This window comes from Camellia sinensis, chromosome 9 (assembly GCF_055761805.1).
Source record: "Camellia sinensis isolate YWXY chromosome 9, ASM5576180v1, whole genome shotgun sequence".
Classification (NCBI taxonomy): domain Eukaryota; kingdom Viridiplantae; phylum Streptophyta; class Magnoliopsida; order Ericales; family Theaceae; genus Camellia; species Camellia sinensis.
Window position 1 is genome coordinate 182,293,818 of NC_138969.1, and position 18,797 is coordinate 182,312,614.

At 40.0% G+C, this 18,797-nt stretch overlaps 1 protein-coding gene across 1 annotated transcript; it reads right to left on the reverse strand.

The window, feature by feature from the left end:
• Window positions 1-2,178: 2,178 nt before the first annotated feature.
• Window positions 2,179-9,372, reverse strand: LOC145798877 (29 kDa ribonucleoprotein A, chloroplastic-like). The gene is made up of 3 exons (XM_082888128.1): window positions 7,936-9,372; window positions 7,753-7,839; window positions 2,179-7,396 (listed from the first exon to the last, which is right to left on the reverse strand). Exons 1-3 carry the CDS (start codon window positions 7,956-7,958, stop codon window positions 7,138-7,140), a joined length of 369 nt encoding a protein of 122 aa, XP_082744254.1. The 5' UTR covers window positions 7,959-9,372; the 3' UTR covers window positions 2,179-7,137.
• Between the last annotated feature and the right edge of the window lie 9,425 nt (window positions 9,373-18,797).

Below are 18,797 nucleotides of genomic sequence, written 5' to 3' on the forward strand. Positions count from 1 at the left end.
TCTGGGAGCTCGTATTTCACGCTCGAGCGGCGCTTTCCCCGCTCGAGCGGACATGCCAAATTCTGGGTTTTCCAGAACTATTCTTGAAGCTCAAACTCGACCTTCAAAGGTCTAAAACTCATGATTTCGATCCAAAACATGCAAATACATTATATAGCATATGGATGTAAGCAACATGAGGCCAATCATTCAAAATCATGGTCCAATTCTTCAAAATTAATCAACATTTCTTTGTATAATCAAGGCTCATGCATTCAAACCTCATATAAGCTCCATATCTTCAATAATCAAATATGCATGTCAATTTTTGACTTCATTTCTATTTCACATCTTACAAATGACACTTATTATTATGAAACCCATGAAAATTATGCATGCATGTGAAGATTGGTGCCCAATTCTCCATGTTCAACATTATTCATGCTAGTTTATGCAATTTCATGGCAATTCATGGTGATTCATAGTAATTTCATGCATGCATATGCATTCTAACTTCATATTCATCTCAATCCTTGCCATGAGCTACCATACCACTTGAATTCACAAAATTACATACTCAATTCATACATTAAGAGTTGATTACTCACCTAGGAGCTTCAATCCTCACAATTGAAGTTAATTCTTTAGCCTAGCTGTCCAATCTCACAAACCTTGAGCCAAAATACACAATTATCCCCCTTTCTCTCTCTAGAGCTAGCCTCTCTCTCTCACTAAAGTGTAAAATCTGATTTTGAGCTCAAACAAATGAATTTGAGTGTGTAATGCCCCCTTTATATAACCTCTCTTAATCAAATTTCCTTAACACTAATTAGTTGAGCATTATTAAATTAATTTAATCTAATTAATTTGATCCGAATCAATTTTCAATTAAATTTCACCGTAGGCTCTAAAAATTATGCCAATCACAATGATGTAGTCAATTTCGGTTTCTGTGGCCGATAAGGCCTTTAATTTTCAGTTTATAACAGTAAGTTGAACAGATATTCCTACGGTGAATAGATAGAAATTCAAAACCACATATATTCATATAAATGGCACTCAAAATCATATCAAGCACATAATCATAATCACAATTAAGATTAATTAGCATAATACGGAGCAGAGTTATCACAGAACTGTAGGGCTTATATTCGAGTTTCCGAAAGGGGGCGCGAAAAAGCCAAGCCACAGTTTCTAGTGACTTTGCTGGGGAGATTAGAGAACTTGACTCAAACTCATGATATGACATTTTATCCACACTTATATGTTTCTTTGCATTGCATTTGCATTGGTGCGCCTAAGTCCCTATGTTTGCCATCTGCTATTCCTGGACGGTTTGCTGGAGGCTTTCTTAAAAGTTTGCCAAAAGGCTGACCAGGCGTGGGCTCTGCCATGATAGGAACACAACCTTTGGATCTGGATTACCGCTGTACCATTTGATCCTTCTTTCACTTCTCGGTGTTAGGTGTGAGAGGTATATTAGGTAGTCTTGCTGAGCTACCTTTTTTGACCATTTGGCCTAGTTGCATATCGAAAGCCATAGAGACTGTTCCAAACTAGGATAGGATGCTTACCCGAATGCAGGATTGCGTGAAACCGCATTGTTTGAATAGTGAACCCTAGTTCCTGACGAAACCAGGACAGGGTAACCCTATCCCCTCATAGGGGTGTTTTTGGCTCTCACTTTACTGGTATGTGCTTTTAGAGTGAAACTCTATAAGAAAGTGCGTATCAGTTACAAGTTTGGGTATTAGATTTGGGGGGCAGAATTCAATGTTGAGTGCAATCCTGTAACTTTTGATTATATCTGTGTATGGTTAACATATGAGCTGAGGTGCTGTGCGATTTCTGATTTTTGTTTTCCTTTTGCTTTATTTCTTTTTGCTAGGTAGTTAGTCACAATTGCTTCAGATAGTTCGGATACCCCCAAGCACCTTGGACCCGTGTAAGGAGACTTTACAGATCTGGGGATCTTGTTAGGGGACAACAGCCTTGTTTGGTAGGGCTTATTTCAGCTTTTAGCTTAATTTAAACTATTTTGATGTGTTTGGTTCAGCTTAACAATGCAGCTTATAGCTTTTTGTAAGTCAAAAATTAACTTATTCTTTGAGTGAGAGAGGAGAAGCTTAATTTATAAGTCAAAAATCAACTTTTGTTCACAGTTATAAGTTATAAGCTGTTAAGCTATAAGCTATAATCACTTTCCCATAGCTCTACTAAACGGGGCTAACCTGTGTTTGCTTTGCTCCCACCAGTTACTAGACGGAGGAGAGTTAGGCACAATTCACCAGTTCAGTAATCACCTGCATCTAGTCAGGCTCAATCTTCTACATCTAGGCCAGCAAGAGATCATTCGCTTATTCAGATGACTCAATACCCTGCAGTCAGTATGAAGTACTTGATTCGTCATCTCCAACAAACAGTGGAAATTATGCAGCAAGATGCTGCTCGCCAAGCTGAAGTTACAGCCTACGAAGTTGAAGTGATAAATAGGCTACAGCAATAGCAACCATAGCTGGCAGCGGCTTCTGTTTCCCATGCACTTCCTGTGGGTATCCCAACACCTGGAATCACTGCTAATGTCCAAGAGAATCTGGACAATCCGGTAGACCCCATCCCACCGCAAGCCTCCAAGGCACCAGTGTACCAAACTAAGCCTCTGTTTGAATTCGAAATTAACCCAACTGTACTTAAGGTCAACAAGCTGGAGAAACTTTTCAAGCGGGCACAGGGCGTGAACTCTATTCCTGACATTGAAGATAGATATATTGACTCTGTAGTAACCTCACTAGACCGGTTTAAAATGCCACACATAGATCGGTTCAATGGCTATAGAGATCCCATGGTTCATCTACGGTTGTTCTCTAATATCCTGCAGCCGATGGGCCTTACTAGACTTCAAAAGCTGTCACTTTTCGGCCGAACCTTGTCAGGAATAGTGGCTATCTGGTGTGCAAACCTAGAGGATTCAGTAAAGCGGAGCTGGAAGGAAATGGCTGAGGCCTTCATCGTACAATACTCATACAATACGCAGATCGAGGTCACTACTCGTGATCTTAAAGTAACCCATCAGGAGCCAAATAAGAGCTTCTCAGACTTTGTAACGAGGTAGAGGGCCAAAGCTTCGATGATGACTACTAGGCCGTCAGAGAAGGATCAAATCAGGATGGTGGTCCACAATCTGCAAGGGAAATTATTGTAGAAGATGATCGTCTTACCATTGTTCACATTCACTGAGCTTCATGAGATAGAGGTTCAGATTGAAGATGCAATGAAACAGGGGTTGATAATCGATGAGAAGGAGCAAGCCAAGAGGCCTTTTGTGCGTAGTTCCAATACAACCACTAGTGGAAGCACAACTGCGCGGCCATCTGATGTGAATTTCGTCACCACTACAGCCAAGATCGCCCCAAAGGGTCTTTACCTCACTCTACATGCCTTTATCCCAAGCCATGAAGGTGCTAATCAAAAAGAGGCATCTTAAGCCATTAGAGCCACGTCTACTACCCGATCCTCTTCCACCTAAACACAACCCAGCCAAATACTGTGCTTTTCACAAGCAGCACGGTCACGACACCGACCAATGCTTCAGATAGCATCATGAGATTCAAGATCTCATCAACAATAGCACCGCCCCAATAGCCAAATGTAACCACCAACCCTCTCCCAGCCCACAATCAAGTCCCTCCACCCCGGCACTTAAATCTAATACATACATTGGCCATCCCCTATGACCCCAGTGTATATATTACCCCTTCTCACCTATCCAAACCGATGTTCATCCCTGAAAGCACGGACTTGTGCATGATGGACACGTCCACATTTCAATCTGAACCCATAGTGGTGATAATGGCAGAATGAGAGAAGTTGGCCTTGAAGGAAAATGTTAGTCCATTGCTTGAGAGCTTTGAAGACTTTTCTGAGGGGGTGTATGACCTGTGCTGTTACATTATGCCGACCGATCAGGCCATGCCAGAAGTGGTATTGCCAACAGCAGTTGAGGTCAGTGTGGTTAGAGAGGATGGCTCGAGGCAAGGTTTGGATGATCTGGCGGAGCTAGAGGAGGACTTAGACAATCTGTAGTTCTGTGACGAACAGGATCAGGGGGACGTGCAGATTGATTATTTTAATTTGAATAGATCGACGGACAATTTGGAGTGATTAAGTGATGAACCTGACAAGGAGGAAGGAACTGAATCAAAACCTGAAGAAAATGAAGGAAGAATAGCTGTAGTGGCCGGAATGGCCGAGGAAAAGAGGAAACTGCCGGAGAGCACCGGTATCAAGAATTTAGCTTAGGAACTGGGCGCCGTGAGTACCGCGGATACCGAACAGGAAGCCGTGTTGAAGTGGTTTGTGCAAGAAAGGGATCAAGACAAACAGGAAGCTGGAAAAGACCAACTCCCTGCGGGGGATACTTGTGATGAGGTAATGATCAGAATGGAGACGGACAACTATTTGTCGGCTGCTGGAGGTGCATGGTGGGAGGATGATGATCTACTCTTGGCTCACACCAATAAGATTGGGGTGAAGACCCGCCAGACAATACCTGGTACACTGTAGAGATTGACCACATGGCAAGAAGTGGGCGGTATTTCAAGCTGCCGCACTTGGACCAAGTTGAAGCCTCTGGGAAAGATAAAGTGGTTAAGAAGCAGAAGGAAAAACAGTTGAAAGAAGAGGCAGTGCTAAAACAGCTACAGAAAATTCAAGCCAATATTTCAATCCAGGGTCTGCTTATGGCTTCCCGAGTGCATCGACAGGTTGTACTATCAACGATGGACAAGGCCAAATTGTCCATTGATACGACTTCTAAACAGCTTGTGGGGTTGGTCTTCCCAAGAGGCGCCGTGCCAACCCTAACATTTTCCGAGAAAGAACTACCGCCAGAAGACTTAGCACATAACAAACCTCTTTACATAGTTGTTGAGTGCAAAAAAAAATGGGTGCCAGTGGTGTTGGTGAATATTAGGTCAGCTATCAATGTATGTCTGTCTCATACAGCTTATGCCATAGGTTTGAAACTAGCAGATTTCGTGCCTACAGCCCAAGTGATCCGGGCATATGATAACACAAGTAGGGAGGTTATGGGCACAATACAAATCCGAGTTCAAGTGGGCCCAGCGCAGTAGGATATTATGTTTCATGTCTTAGATGTGCCGGACACTTTTAACTTACTGATAGGGAGGCCCTGGCTGCACCTTGTGAAAGCAGTCTCTTCTACCCTCCACCAAATGCTAAAATACCCTCATGGGAAGGGAGTGGCTATAGTCTTTGGGAATTCTTCTATCCATCCTCCGCTAGAGATAACTACACCTGTGCTGGAAATCGTTCATAGGGAGGAGGATGTTTTCCTTTCAGGATTCAATCTAGTTGAGGCCCGAGCAGTGCAAACCATCTTGGCAGCAAATGAGGGCATGTATGTCAGCGCACAATCAATCTATTTCATGAATAAGCTCCAACATGTGCCAAGAATGGGACTGGCAAGAAGTGGCCGGAAAGGCGTCACAACATTGGCCGATGTGCCACATAATCCACATGCCTTTGGTCTTGGCTATACGCCCACCAAAGACAATTGGGTCAGGAAAAGATGAGAGATGGCAGGCAGAGCTAGAGCCAAGCAGACTGAGAAGTGCTATAAGCTCGTTCATAGGCGGATCCAGGGAACGCTGAATGGCCATTTTCTTCGGGAATGGGAAGACTTCCATTTTGCGGCTTTCCCGAGCCCTGGTTGAATTTTGAGAAGCAAGGTGTTCCTGGCTTTGAGATTTTCTTTCACTTGCAGCTGTAAGACAATGATACAGAGGAAAAGGCTGAACCAACTACTAAAGTTGAGAAGAGTATGGAAAATGACTCAGACAATAGTGAGCTTAGAGTAGGAGCAGCACTAGCATGTCTCCTTTCAGATCTTTTGGCCAACTCAGAGAGCTTGGGGGATAACCTGACCATCTCCATGCTCGGGGACCAACTGGGTGTGAACCCATCTAGCAGCATTTTGGATACATCTGAAACACCATCTCTTGTTTGGCAGCAGGAGGAGGGCTATTTTTCTAGTTCTGAGTCAGGTAGTGAGCCAGAATCTGATTCCACGGAGCCTGTGGAATCAGAATCAGATTCTGGTTCTTCTGAGTCTGAGTCCGGTATTCCTGGGGGTGATAACCCAGATGCCAAGGTCTTGTAAATTGGATAGAAACAAAACAAGGTGAGAAGTCCATGAGAATTTTGGAAATTTTATATTCAATTTGATCAATGAATGAATGTTTACAAACACTTCTCCAGTATGTCCATGCCCCACATAAACAACGTATATCATCTGATGTTATTGGCAAATAAACACATACTAGCACAAGAATATACTGTCCAACTACAAAATCTTACAATCATGCTCATAATAAACAGTTAGCAGTGTCAAAAATCCTATAAATAGAAAGACTGATGGACATCCAATGGTGTCCTTGAAATTTCTAATACTTGGTCTCATTAATGCATGTTAACAAACAGACGGTATATGAATACTAGACCACCAGTTTGCACTACCATGTCCAACATACGAATATAATAAATTGTCAAATGTTATAGGTAGAAAAAAAGTGTAATACGGATATATGTATGTCATTGAGTGTCACCTAGTAGCAAAATCTATTCGAAAATCTAACAGTTATCTTTTGAAAAATAAAATTAGAAAAAAGAAAATCTATAAAATTATACACATAAAACTAAAGTAATGTTTGGTGTCCATTAAAAAAAAAAATACTTGAATGATCACATAACATATACATTTTTCCATCTACAAATTGGCCAATAAAATATAATATAAAAAATCCCAATTTTTAGTGCAGTAGATAAGTGAAGAAAGAAATACATGCAATGCTAACTGTTAGAATTACTTCCATAAGAAATCCCATGCATCACACTATTATTTAAATTAAAAAGGAAATTTTTTACAAAGTAACAGAATTTCAGCTCTGTATTAGTATGAGAAACTGATTTTTTTTTTCACTTTGCAATTATTGATTGAATCAACAACAAAACAAACCCAAAATATGCTGACAAACAGAAGGTCTGAAAGGAAATGAAAACTAGAAAAGTGACAGGCTTAAGTTGGTAGGCCATTATAAAATTCCAAAAACATATATTTTTCTCCCAACTTTTTAGGAATCAAACAGGGCAGAAAAATAATAAAGACAAAAAACACATAATCAAGAAAAAGATAATCAATATACTTACAACACCATCTAATGATTCAATTGCATTGTTGACCTCATCTGAGGAACCAAAGGTCACAAACTCGAAACCCCTTGATCTACCACTGTCTCTGTCATAAACAACCTTGGCTTCCATAACCTTACCTTGCTCACTAAACAAGGTTTCACGTGCTAAATCATCAACAGCCCCCGAAAGATTTCCCACATAAACCCTATGAGTTAGGATAGAAAGTTCAATCATAAATTAGAAATAGAACATCAAGAGCATTAGAAAGTTGAAAATCTTTATGTACCTATGATGCTTAGATACAACAGGGAAGCAAAACATTCTTTTAATCTTATCATGACTTGTAAAATTCATTGAATCATCTTATTTAATTTTATTTAAAAAAAATTAAGGATAACTCAAGTCTACAATATTGGTAATTAAGGAACATCTGGTTGCTGAAGTAACTGATTGAAAAAAGTAGATACAATCCAAGAAAATATAAATTGCAAAATGCCAAAAGAAAAAAAGTTCAATTTGCAATGAAGATAAATAAGCAAACCAAAGCACAAAAGATCCAACCAGATGGACAGGGCATCAATAGCAACTTCAGTTTTATTCATATTCCCTGAGATTATAATCAACACTCTATAATAAAAATTCTCGAACCTGAAAAATAATGAGTAGATTTCAAGTTCAAATTCAAATTCAAATTCAAATTCAAAATCAAAATCAAAATCATTGAGAGATATGGACAGCACATACGAGAGCATGACCCCAAAAGCCATAGGCAGTTTGAAGAAATCCCAAAGCCCAACAAAAGCTTGTTTGGAAAAACCAGTCCAAGAATGAGGACACCCACCACAACCCGTGTAGCAAAAAGGTCCCAAAACCGAAACCCATCAAGAGAAATTAAGAATAATTGCAATGCCAACAATGCCAACTCTCAACTTATACACAAACAACCAACTAACAAACCCATGGAGTGCAAGTGTCAAATCAGGCACCCAAGCAATCACCGCCGTCTTGAGTTGGCACTGCAAAAACCTCATCAATGTAAACTAAAATACAAAGCTCAAATGCATTGAAATCAACCACAACGCCACCACGCCCGCCAGCTCTGCCACCGCAGCCGATTGTCCGGTGAGCTTAAGTATAGGTGTAGGAAACACAAAAAGAGGCAATAACAAAATTGAACTAAGGAAAAGAACAACCCAAGAGCATTGCACGTATATGCCCAACATATGGTACTGTTTTGCCCCATAAGCTTGACCACAAAGTGTTTCAAGCGCACTTGCTATGCCCAGCTATCAACACAAGTCAGACAAAAAGGAGATTGTAAATTGAAGAATTTGGGCAAATTATACCTTATCACCATCATTTTAGCTATCAATTTATATCAATATAACGATTTGTCACATGAATGAATCAAAAATTGACATTTGTCTTGGACATAATATATCAAACACTTTTAATAATGAAAAAAAATGACCTTTTTTTCCTGTAATTCTATTAATGTCATTTTTTTACTTATATGATATGATATGGATACAAATTAACAATTCATAGAGAAAATAGTAACATTTTTTAGTTGAAATGAGTAAAGTAATAGTGAGTGAAGTTGGAAGTAGTTTGAGCCGACTAAGAATCCGAAGGTGATGCCGATGATGACGGTGGTGACAATAGAGATGGCAGTGAGGTTGTGATCGCTAAGGTGACCGGCGAATGCTTGAGTGATGACGGTGAGGGAGAACATGGTGAGGTAGGTGAAAATGGAGGGTCGAGCAATGTACCACATCTTCTTTGACTCTACCCATGTTTGTTTGATCAAATTCCCACCGTTTGGTTCTTGTTGCTGGTTGTAGCGATCTTCTTCTTCCTTTTCTACTTGGTATGGTGCTAAGATTAACAGGAGTTGGTTGTTTTCTTTTTCTTCTCTGCACCATCGTTGCTCGCTCCCTGTCGTCGCACGCTGCTCGATGTCATCTCACGCCTTTTGCTGTCGTCGATTCGATGCTCGCCGTCGTCTGCCGTTGCTCACAGTCGAGACAGAGAGAGAATCGTAAGAAGAGATGGAGATTTTTGATAGGGCTTTTGGTTCAAAAATTAGAAATTTTTTAGATTGGGTATTTTTGGTTGGGGGGAACGAGAGCGAAGGGAAAAAAAATTGAGCGTTTGGATTTTGGGATTTTTTTTTTTTTTTTTTTTGCAATAGCAAGTTTTACCGTCATAAATAAAAATTTAAATAATAAAACAACATCGTTTAATTAATTTTTTATTTGTGACCGGAGATTATTGTCGACAAAAACTTTTATTTGCGATGGGAGAGGTTGTCGTCGCAAAAACTTACTTTTTTGTGACAGAAAGTGGTGCCGTCGCTAAAATCTGATTTATTGGCGACGGCAAATGGTGCCGTCGCAAAAACTCACTTTTTGTGACAGGAGTAATGCCGTCGCAAATGCTTCGCAAATGCTTCAGTGTTATATGCTCCATTTTCTTGTAGTGACTCCTCTTCACACAAAATAATCTTTGACAACTTTGATAATAACATTTTTACAATTATAAAACATAATGATGGGCTTATAAATAAGACTTCTTCTTCGTTTTTTTTATTTTTTATAATGTGATAATAATATTTTTACAATTATAAATCATAATGATGGGCTTATAAATAAGATTTCGTCTTCTTCTCCTTTTTATTATTTTTTTATTTTTATTTTTGTATAACTAATTGTTCAAATTAGCTTGCGCTCAACTGGACTAGAATGTTTGAGAATAAGTTATTTCTAATCAATTGTTAGGGTTAATTACACTAAAGGTACCAATAGTTTGAGATTTGTGTCATTTTGACCCCTAACTTTTATATTGTGACACATTTGACCATAAATTTTAAATCTTGTTTCAAACAAAGACAATTAAATATACCCTTACTCAATTTTATTGGTAAAATTGTTAATTTGATAAAATATAAACTAATTTGACAAAAATAAAGTCAAAAAATATTTTTAAACTTTTAAAAATTATTTCTACCAACCAAAGATAAAATTATGTAAAATTGATAAATCTTTTACACATTTATTTATTTATTTTTACCAAATTAATTTTTATTATGTGTTTAGATGATAATCATGTAATCGGTGATTGTTTTTATTTTCATTAAATTAGTTTCTATTTTTCCAGAATTCAAATATGGTGACAACTTAGACATCATTATTAAACCAATCCATTACATCAAAAAAATTAAAACTAAAAATATTTCATATATTAAATATATTGATTACACATTAAAAGTCTAATAACCACTCATTCCACGATCATTATCTAAATACATAATAAAAATTAATTTCATAAAAAAATAAATAAATGTGTAAAAGATTTATTAATTTTACATAATTTTATCTTTGGTGGGTAGAAATAATTTTTAAAAGGTCAAAAATATTTTTTTGACATTTATTTTTGTTAAATTAGTTTATATTTTATGAAATTGATGACTTTGCCGTTGAAATTAAGCAATGTTATCTTCAATTGTCCTTATTTGGAACAAAATTCAAAATTCAAGATCAAATGTGTCACAATTAAAAAGTTAGAGATCAAAATGATACAAGTTACAAACTATAAAGATTATTAGCGTAATTCACCCCAATTGTTAATTAATCCATCACATTATGATGGACTTATAAATTTATATTAGGCTTTGTTTAACTCGTGGACGAAATAAGGACACTAATAATTATAGATGAAATAAGGATAGTTAATATATAATATAATATTACTATAAATTGTCATATCTTTTCTTCAAATAAAATATTCTCACATCAATATAATAAAGCAAGTCAGTTTTTGAATTTTTAATATATTTTTGTCCTACTAAAATATTTGGATGATTCAGATTTGTTCAAATTATAAAACAATAACTTAGATATATATTTTTAAAATATCATATATGTACATTTTCTACTTTCCCGTTTTTCTCTCTTACCTTTTCCTTTTCTCACCAATCCTTCCATGATTTCATGATCCCACCTTCCTCCCTTTTTTTCTTTTTATTTTTTTTTATTTTCTCCTATTTTTATTTTTCTGTCTATTTGTTTTTTTTTTCTTTTTGTTCAATATATTTTACACATATTTCCATACAATATTTGTATACTCGTAATGCATTAGGATATTACGGGCATACATACAATTTGTATATAATTATATAAGCAAAAACATTATTGTATGTATAACAAACACATCTATCTAGCTACCTATATATTGTATAAGTAAAAGCCAGCTTTCGTGAGAAATTTTGTGAAAATTTTAAAATTTTATAATAAATTTGAGAATTTATCAAATTAAAAAATAAATTTAAATAATATAAAAATTATAATTATATTCTAATTCTAATATTATTTGCATCATGCCTTTAAGCACAAACATACGCTAGTCTGTGAATAAATTGCCTCCCTGATAAATTATTCTACTCTTAAGTTATAGTATGTGAATCAAACATTAAATAATTTTACACTGGAATAATAGCACTCCTTATCAACGTTGCTCGCGGCGTGCCGTAATAGAATGTTAGATTAGGAAAATTATTAAATATTTTTGAAATCTTATATAACTAACAATTGACCTGTGCATTATGTGTTTTGTTTTTTTTTTCAAAGAATATTTAATAGTACAATGTATGGCATAAAAGAATAATTTTAATTTAAAATTAAAATTAAAATTAAAGTATGATTTTAATTATTTATTTTGATAATATTTGTCACGACCCAAACTCGCCCCTATAGGTTTAGCGTCGTAACTGGTCAGTAATCTGAGATTATCAAAGGTCTTCCTATACTGAGAGGGTAATTTATTTGAAGATTGGGCCGAGCTGGATCTATGGGCCGATTTGTGGGCCATAATAAGAGAGGCTGAGTAAAAGGGACTAGAAGTTAGCCCGGTCCAAGAGAGCTCTACAATTAGCACGGTCACCACACTCAGAGCGGAACAGTTAGCTCGGTCATACCATGTTGAGCTGAAGTAAGGAGGGCTTTTCTCAGAACCTTGCTATTGGTTAGCTCGGTCCAAACTCGTTGTGGTTAGTGCGATCTCAGACAACCCAGTTGGAATATGTCAACCGAGGTACACGCGCAGTGAAAGGAAGAACCGAGCTAGTTGGAGCTCGGTCTAGTCTGCGACTTTAGCATGGCCATGTTATCTCGGTCGTATTGACATTCAACCGTGGTAAAACCATCTCATTTGGTCTAAGCAGTGAAGGGGGTGTTGAAAGATAAACATTATCTTTCAGGAATGTGATTCCTAGGAGGACTCTACATGGAGGAGTAAGAGTCCTACTAGGATTGTGTCACACGAAACCTATAAAAGCTCATAACATCACCTATGGAGAGGTAACACAACTTTGATTCCCGAATACACCGGGCGTTTTGTCTATTTGTCTATTTTGCGGACTTAGGCATCGGAGAGGTATCCGGCACACACCCGCCGGCTTGCTCACGTTTGTGTTTTCAAGGAGTAAAGCGACATCGTACGGAGGAACGCAAGCTTGATCAACAGGATTATACGAAAAGGTTTATTTCTTTCCCTTACAATTGGTGTCGTCTGTGGGAATCACAGAAAGAACAAAACCTCTTGATCAAAGTTTTCTCGCTAAATTAGAGGCAATGGCGCACAATGAAGATTTGCCGCAGTCCGCCATTGACGGGCAAACCCTAGAGGAAGGTGGGAGGCATGAAGGTTTGCCTTCCATCCCTCCCATGGCAGATCTGGAGCCCCAACGACAGAATCCCGGAGGGATGGAAGGGGAAGTCGGTGTAACAACCCCCGTCACTCACCAAGTCCTGATAGACAGAGGCGGAGGATCGACCCTCAAGTTTTGGAGGATCGGGTGAAGGAGCAGGACGAGTTAATCAGGAAGATGGCGGCGGACATGGAATTGATGAAGCGCCAGATAAAAGGGAAAGGGGTGGCGACAGGAGAGGGGCGCAAAAGCAATACGCCCCCTCGCCACTCTGAAGATCGTGGTAAACATACCACGCCATCGCAAACAGAGAGTAGGAGCCTCAGAACAGGCGACACTCAATTAAGGACTTTCAAAACTCGTTACTCCAGGTCTGAGAGAACGAGATCATTGAGGTCTTACACTGAGGAAAGCACCTATCGGCCCTCAGATACGCACCAGACATCGTCCAGGCAAATGGAGTTGCCTAGATCGTCCGACTTACGGACTGTGCTTGAAGAAAGGGCACAACGGAAGGAGGATGCCAGGGCACGCGACCCGCACAGAGTTTCAGCCCTTCAGCAGTTGGCTCCTCGGACGCATGGAAGCGTCGAGGTTGGAATGCCAATACCGCACCTTGCCTACAAACCGACAGATAAAGCATTGGCAAGACTACATAGCTCGCCGTTCGTTCCGGCGATTGAGAAAGCACCATTACCCTCAGGCTTCATCCAGCCTAAATTTACCACGTACGAGGGGAAGACAGACCCTTACATGCACCTAAGCCACTTTCGCCAGGTCATGGCAGTATACCGGCGGAACGAAGCTTTGATGTGCATCCTATTCCCATCCAGCCTTGGCGACCTAGGTTTAACCTGGTTTGAAAGGCTACCAGAAGGTAGCATAGCCTCTTGGGCGCAATTAGCGGAGGCGTTCGTGACAAGGTTTAGAACGAACACTAAGACGCCAGTAGAGATCGATCAGCTACTCTCCATTGACATGGGCGACAAGGAGACGTTGAGATCCTACAACAGTCGCTACTGGGAGACGTTCAACCAGATAGGGGACTGCCCCACCAATCTCGCCATCGCACAATACAAAAGAGAACTTCCAGTCGGGAACAGATTGAGGGATTCGATTACTATGACTCCACTCCTCACGATAGAAGCCTTGATGGAGAGAGTGCACCAACATATTCGGGTGGAAGAGGATGGCCCCGTGCAAAGGCAAAATCTGGTACGCCAGCAACACCAGATAAGAAGACTACGGCAAAAGTCAAAACGGTAGAACGTCCAAGCAAGAATGGACGAGGCAGGCGAGACAACGAAGAGGACCGAGATGAAAGATGGTTGAGAGTCCGCACTGCCATTACCATGGTATTCAAGAAACCAATCTACCGAATTCTCAGTGAGATACGTGATGAACCTTTCGTCAGATGGCCAGCTAAGCTGGGAGAAGCACAAAAGGACTACAACGAAAGATCTCGGTGCACCTTCCATAAGGAAAAGGGGCACCGTACTGAAAATTGCACGCCGTTGAGACAACATCTAGAGAAGTTAGTGGCAGTTGGTCACCTGGACCGGTACATAGAAAGAGGGACGCAGCCAGCCCCCTAAAACCACGATCACCCAGACGGAACACCGAATGACACCCCACCTCAAGGCGTGATAAACGTAATACATGGGGTATTCGAGCCTGAGCAAGTATGTGAGCTCAGGGGCATGATAAAGAAAGTTGAGCACTTAAGGGAGGTATTGAGTACACAGCCCACCATTAAAAAGGGGAAAACAAAGGCCATGAACGTCATGTCTTTCTCAGACAAAGACTTGGCAAGGATATATTGCCCTCACAATGACGCACTGGTCGTCACACTCCGCGTCATGGATTACGACATCAAACGGATTTTGATCGACTAAGGAAGCTTGTGCGAAATAATGTATTACGAAACCTTCAAACAACTGAAATTGAAGGACAAAGACTTGGCACCTGCCGTATCTCCCTTGATCGGGTTCAACTCAATGCCAGAATGGCCATTCGGCAAGATAATCCTCCCAGTTAGAGTAAGAAGCATGACTAAACAAGTGGAATTCTGGGTATTGAAAGTGCCCTCCACTTACAACATAATCTTGGGAAGAACATGGCTGTATGCCATGAGAGCAATAGCATCAACCTACCATCAAGTAATGCGATTCCCCAACGAAGCCGGTGTAATTGAAGAGGTCTATAGAGACCAAATTATGTCCAAGCAATGCTTCGTCACAGTAAATGGCAACCGAGCTACCAAGGGGTTTGTTCAGATAGTGGAAGAGCTCGAGAGTAATGAATTGTTTGCGGGTGTTGGCAAAGCCGTTGAACAGAAGGTAGTGGCAGACTTGGTACAGGTAAGAATAGATGAAAAAAACCCGGAGAAGTTCTTTTTGCTTGGCTCATCTATGTCCAACACTAAGAGAATAGATGTCATGACCCCAACCCGCCCCTATGGGTTAAGGACATAACCGGCCAGTAATCCTGAGATTACCTACGGCCTCAGACCAAAACAGACATAAGTTGTCAGAGTAAAGGGGCCAAACGGAAGCAATGAATAAAAACTTTGTCCATAGAGCCGTGCTTATATGCACATCAACAGACCATATTCAGTTACGTTAATAACCCACAGTTCAAAAGTACAGTTTCACAAAATTCATTACAAACAGGATCATCCGAAACAAGTCAACCTATGACAGACTATTACATATTTACATAAAGTCCCTGCCGGCAAGACGAGATATAATTACATAGCAAAAGGCAAGGGTAGGTCTCAAGAGTGAGACGCAAGGCTGACTTCCCCAAAACTCGGATTTTTCCTAGCAGACTTCACTGGGGCTGGGTTTGGACTTCCCTTGGCTCACCTACAAACACATGAATGAGCGTGAGCGATAGCCCAGTGAATAATATCAAACGTGACAGTTATATAACAATACGTAGAACAACATGCACCAAACGGCCTTGGGCCCAATTCATAATTCTACTTAGCGAATATATATATATATGTATAAATCTATACAACATTCAAATCAAGTAACTGTAGTCCTAACATTCTGGCCTTTGGCCCATTCGGATTTCCATTCATGGCGAAACGGCCTTCGGCCCATTCACTTATGTCGAAACGGCCTTTGGCCCACTCTTTCATGTCAAAACGGCCTTTGGCCCACTCTTTCATATCAAAGTGGCCTTTGGCCTACTCTTTCATGTCAAAACGACCTTTGGTCCATTCATTTACATCAAAACGACCTTCGGTCCATTCGTTCTTATCAAACGACCTTCGGTCCATTTATACCAAAACGACCTTCGGTCCATTCCTATCAAAACGACCTTCGGTCCATTCATTTACTCCTGTCGGACTTTTGTCCACAATCCCAATTAACAACTTATAGAGTTTATAGGGAAATAACAATTGGACATTTGACAAGCTTTCAAATATTGATATTACTCACAGTGATCGGCTTGTGGATGCGCCCTGGAGCTTGACCCTACACATTTCATGAGTACAAAAGGGTCACTAACAGTTCAATCCGTTCTTTAATTCACATATTCCTCTTTAGGCTTTATTTTTATCTCAATAACTCATTTACAAGGTTTAACATATGCCTAAGAGTACTTACAAGTGAAAGGGAACGGAAAACGAAACACAGAACGCATAAACAAAATTTCAGAAAATAGGGTCCCCGCTCGAGCGTCAACTTATCCGCTCGAGCGGACCCTTAAGGCCTGCAAAAGTACTGGTTGCATGAAAATTACGCTCGAGCGTTAAATAGGGCGCTCGAGCGGAAGGCCTGTCTACAAAATTCCACGCTCGAGCGTGATATGTCCCGCTCGAGCGGACATCCAACTCTGCAAAAATGCTGGGAGCACGATTTTCCCGCTCGAGCGGCCATTACCCCGCTCGAGCGGACATCGAAATTCTGGAAAACCCAGAACTGTGTTCTTGAGTTCCAACATCAAATTCAAGGGCCCCAAATGCATGATTTCGGCTCAAACTTCATATATATGTGTACTAACATGATATAGACACTAAATTACCACATATTGAAACTCAATTCCCATGAATCAATCACATGCAAACCCAAATTATACCAAACTTACTTCCAATACATTAAATTCATGCATTTAAGTTTCATATCTTCATCAATCATGCATGCATGTCAATTCTTGACTCCATTTCTATTCCAATCAATGCAAATGGTGCTCATTCTCATGGAACACAACAAAAACATGCTTGCATGTAGGATTTAACACTCATATTTCTATATTCATCCCAATACATGCTTGATTATGCAAAACCATGGTGATTCTATACATGCATGTGCATTTTAACTTCAATTCCATCAACTAGAGTACAACTCTTGTTCTTGATCACCAATTAACCTTTAATTCACAAAATCACAAGTTCAAACTCAAGAATTCATAAACAATCACTTACCGAGAAGCTCAATCTATGGTCAGTTCTTGAGTTGGACTTCAAATTCGTAGCCTTGGGCCAAAAATTACACAACTTTCTCCCTCACTCTCTCTCTCTAGCAGCCGACCTCCCCCCCCCCCCCTTTCTTAGAGTTTGATCAGCCCAAAGATGAAGGTATATGAGAGAATGAGAAGTGTAGTGCTCAAACACAAGAAACCCCACTAGCCACAATTAAGATATTAAACAATTTGAGCACAATGCCATTAAATAATTCAATTTAATCTGGCCCGAATCAATTTTTCAATTAAATTTCACCGTAGGCTCTAAAAATTATGCCAATCACAATGGTGTAATCAATTCCGGGTTCTGTGGCCGATAAGGCCCTCAATTAAATTTCCAAAGCTGATTATTCAAACAGATATTCCTACGGTGAACAGATAAAACTTCAAAATCACATATATTCACATAATGGCACATAAAATCATGGTAAACACGTAATCATACTCAATTTAAGGACCAATTGGCATACTACGGAACAGGGGTATTACAGTCTTCCCCCCTTTAGGAAGTTTGGTCCTCCAAACTTAATTTACCTTCGTCGGGAAACAAGTGTGGATAGCGTAGATGCATTTCCTCCTCTTTTTCCCATGTAGCATCTGTCCCATAGTGTTCCTTCCATTTCACTTTCACCATTGGAATGGATTTGTTTCTCAATTCTTTCACTTGTCGGTCAACAACTCTCTCCGGCCATTCGGCATATTCCATGTTTTCATCTATAGCAACCCGGTGATAATCAATCACATGCAATGGGTCTCGGAGGTAACCCCTCAACATTGACACATGAAACACATTGTGGATTTGCTCAAATCCCGGTGGCAAAGCAACCCTGTAGGCAACTGGACCAAGCCTTTCCAAAATCTGGAACGGCCCAATATAGCGGGGCGACAACTTGCCCTTTTTCCCAAACCTGACTTGGCCTTTCATTGGAGAAACACGGATGAACACATGGTCGCCGACCTCATACTCAAGAGGTCTTCTCCGGACGTCTGCGTAACTCTTCTGTCGGTCTTGAGCTGTTTTGAGCCTTTGCCGAATAGTTTTGATCTTTTCAGAGGTGTCTTGTACAATCTCAGGCCCAAGTAAAGCTCTGTCCCCGACCTCTGTCCAACAAATAGGTGATCTACACCTCCTACCATACAAAGCCTCGTATGGTGCCATACCGATGCTGGAGTGGAAGCTGTTATTATAAGCAAACTCTGCAAGCGGCAAATAGTCTTCCCAACTCCCCTGAAAATCCAAAGCACACATGCGAAGCATATCTTCCAAAGTCCGTATCGTTCGTTCTGACTGCCCATCTGTCTGTGGGTGGAATGCAGTACTGAACCTTAGTTCTGTTCCCATAGCTTCCTGCAAACTCTTCCACAATCTAGATACAAATTTCGGGTCCCTATCTGACACAATGGACACCGGAACTCCGTGTAA

What these genes read in the sequence shown, in the direction of transcription:
- LOC145798877 (XM_082888128.1), bottom strand. Translation starts at nt 7,958, where the DNA reads ATGGCTTTTGGGGTCATGCTCTC. An exon ending in GCTTTTGGGGTCATGCTCTC is followed by an intron (nt 7,840 to 7,935) that starts GTATGTGCTGTC and finishes ATTATTTTTCAG; the next exon opens with GTTCGAGAATTTTTATTATA. An exon ending in ATTGATGCCCTGTCCATCTG is followed by an intron (nt 7,397 to 7,752) that starts GTTGGATCTTTT and finishes CCTAACTCATAG; the next exon opens with GGTTTATGTGGGAAATCTTT.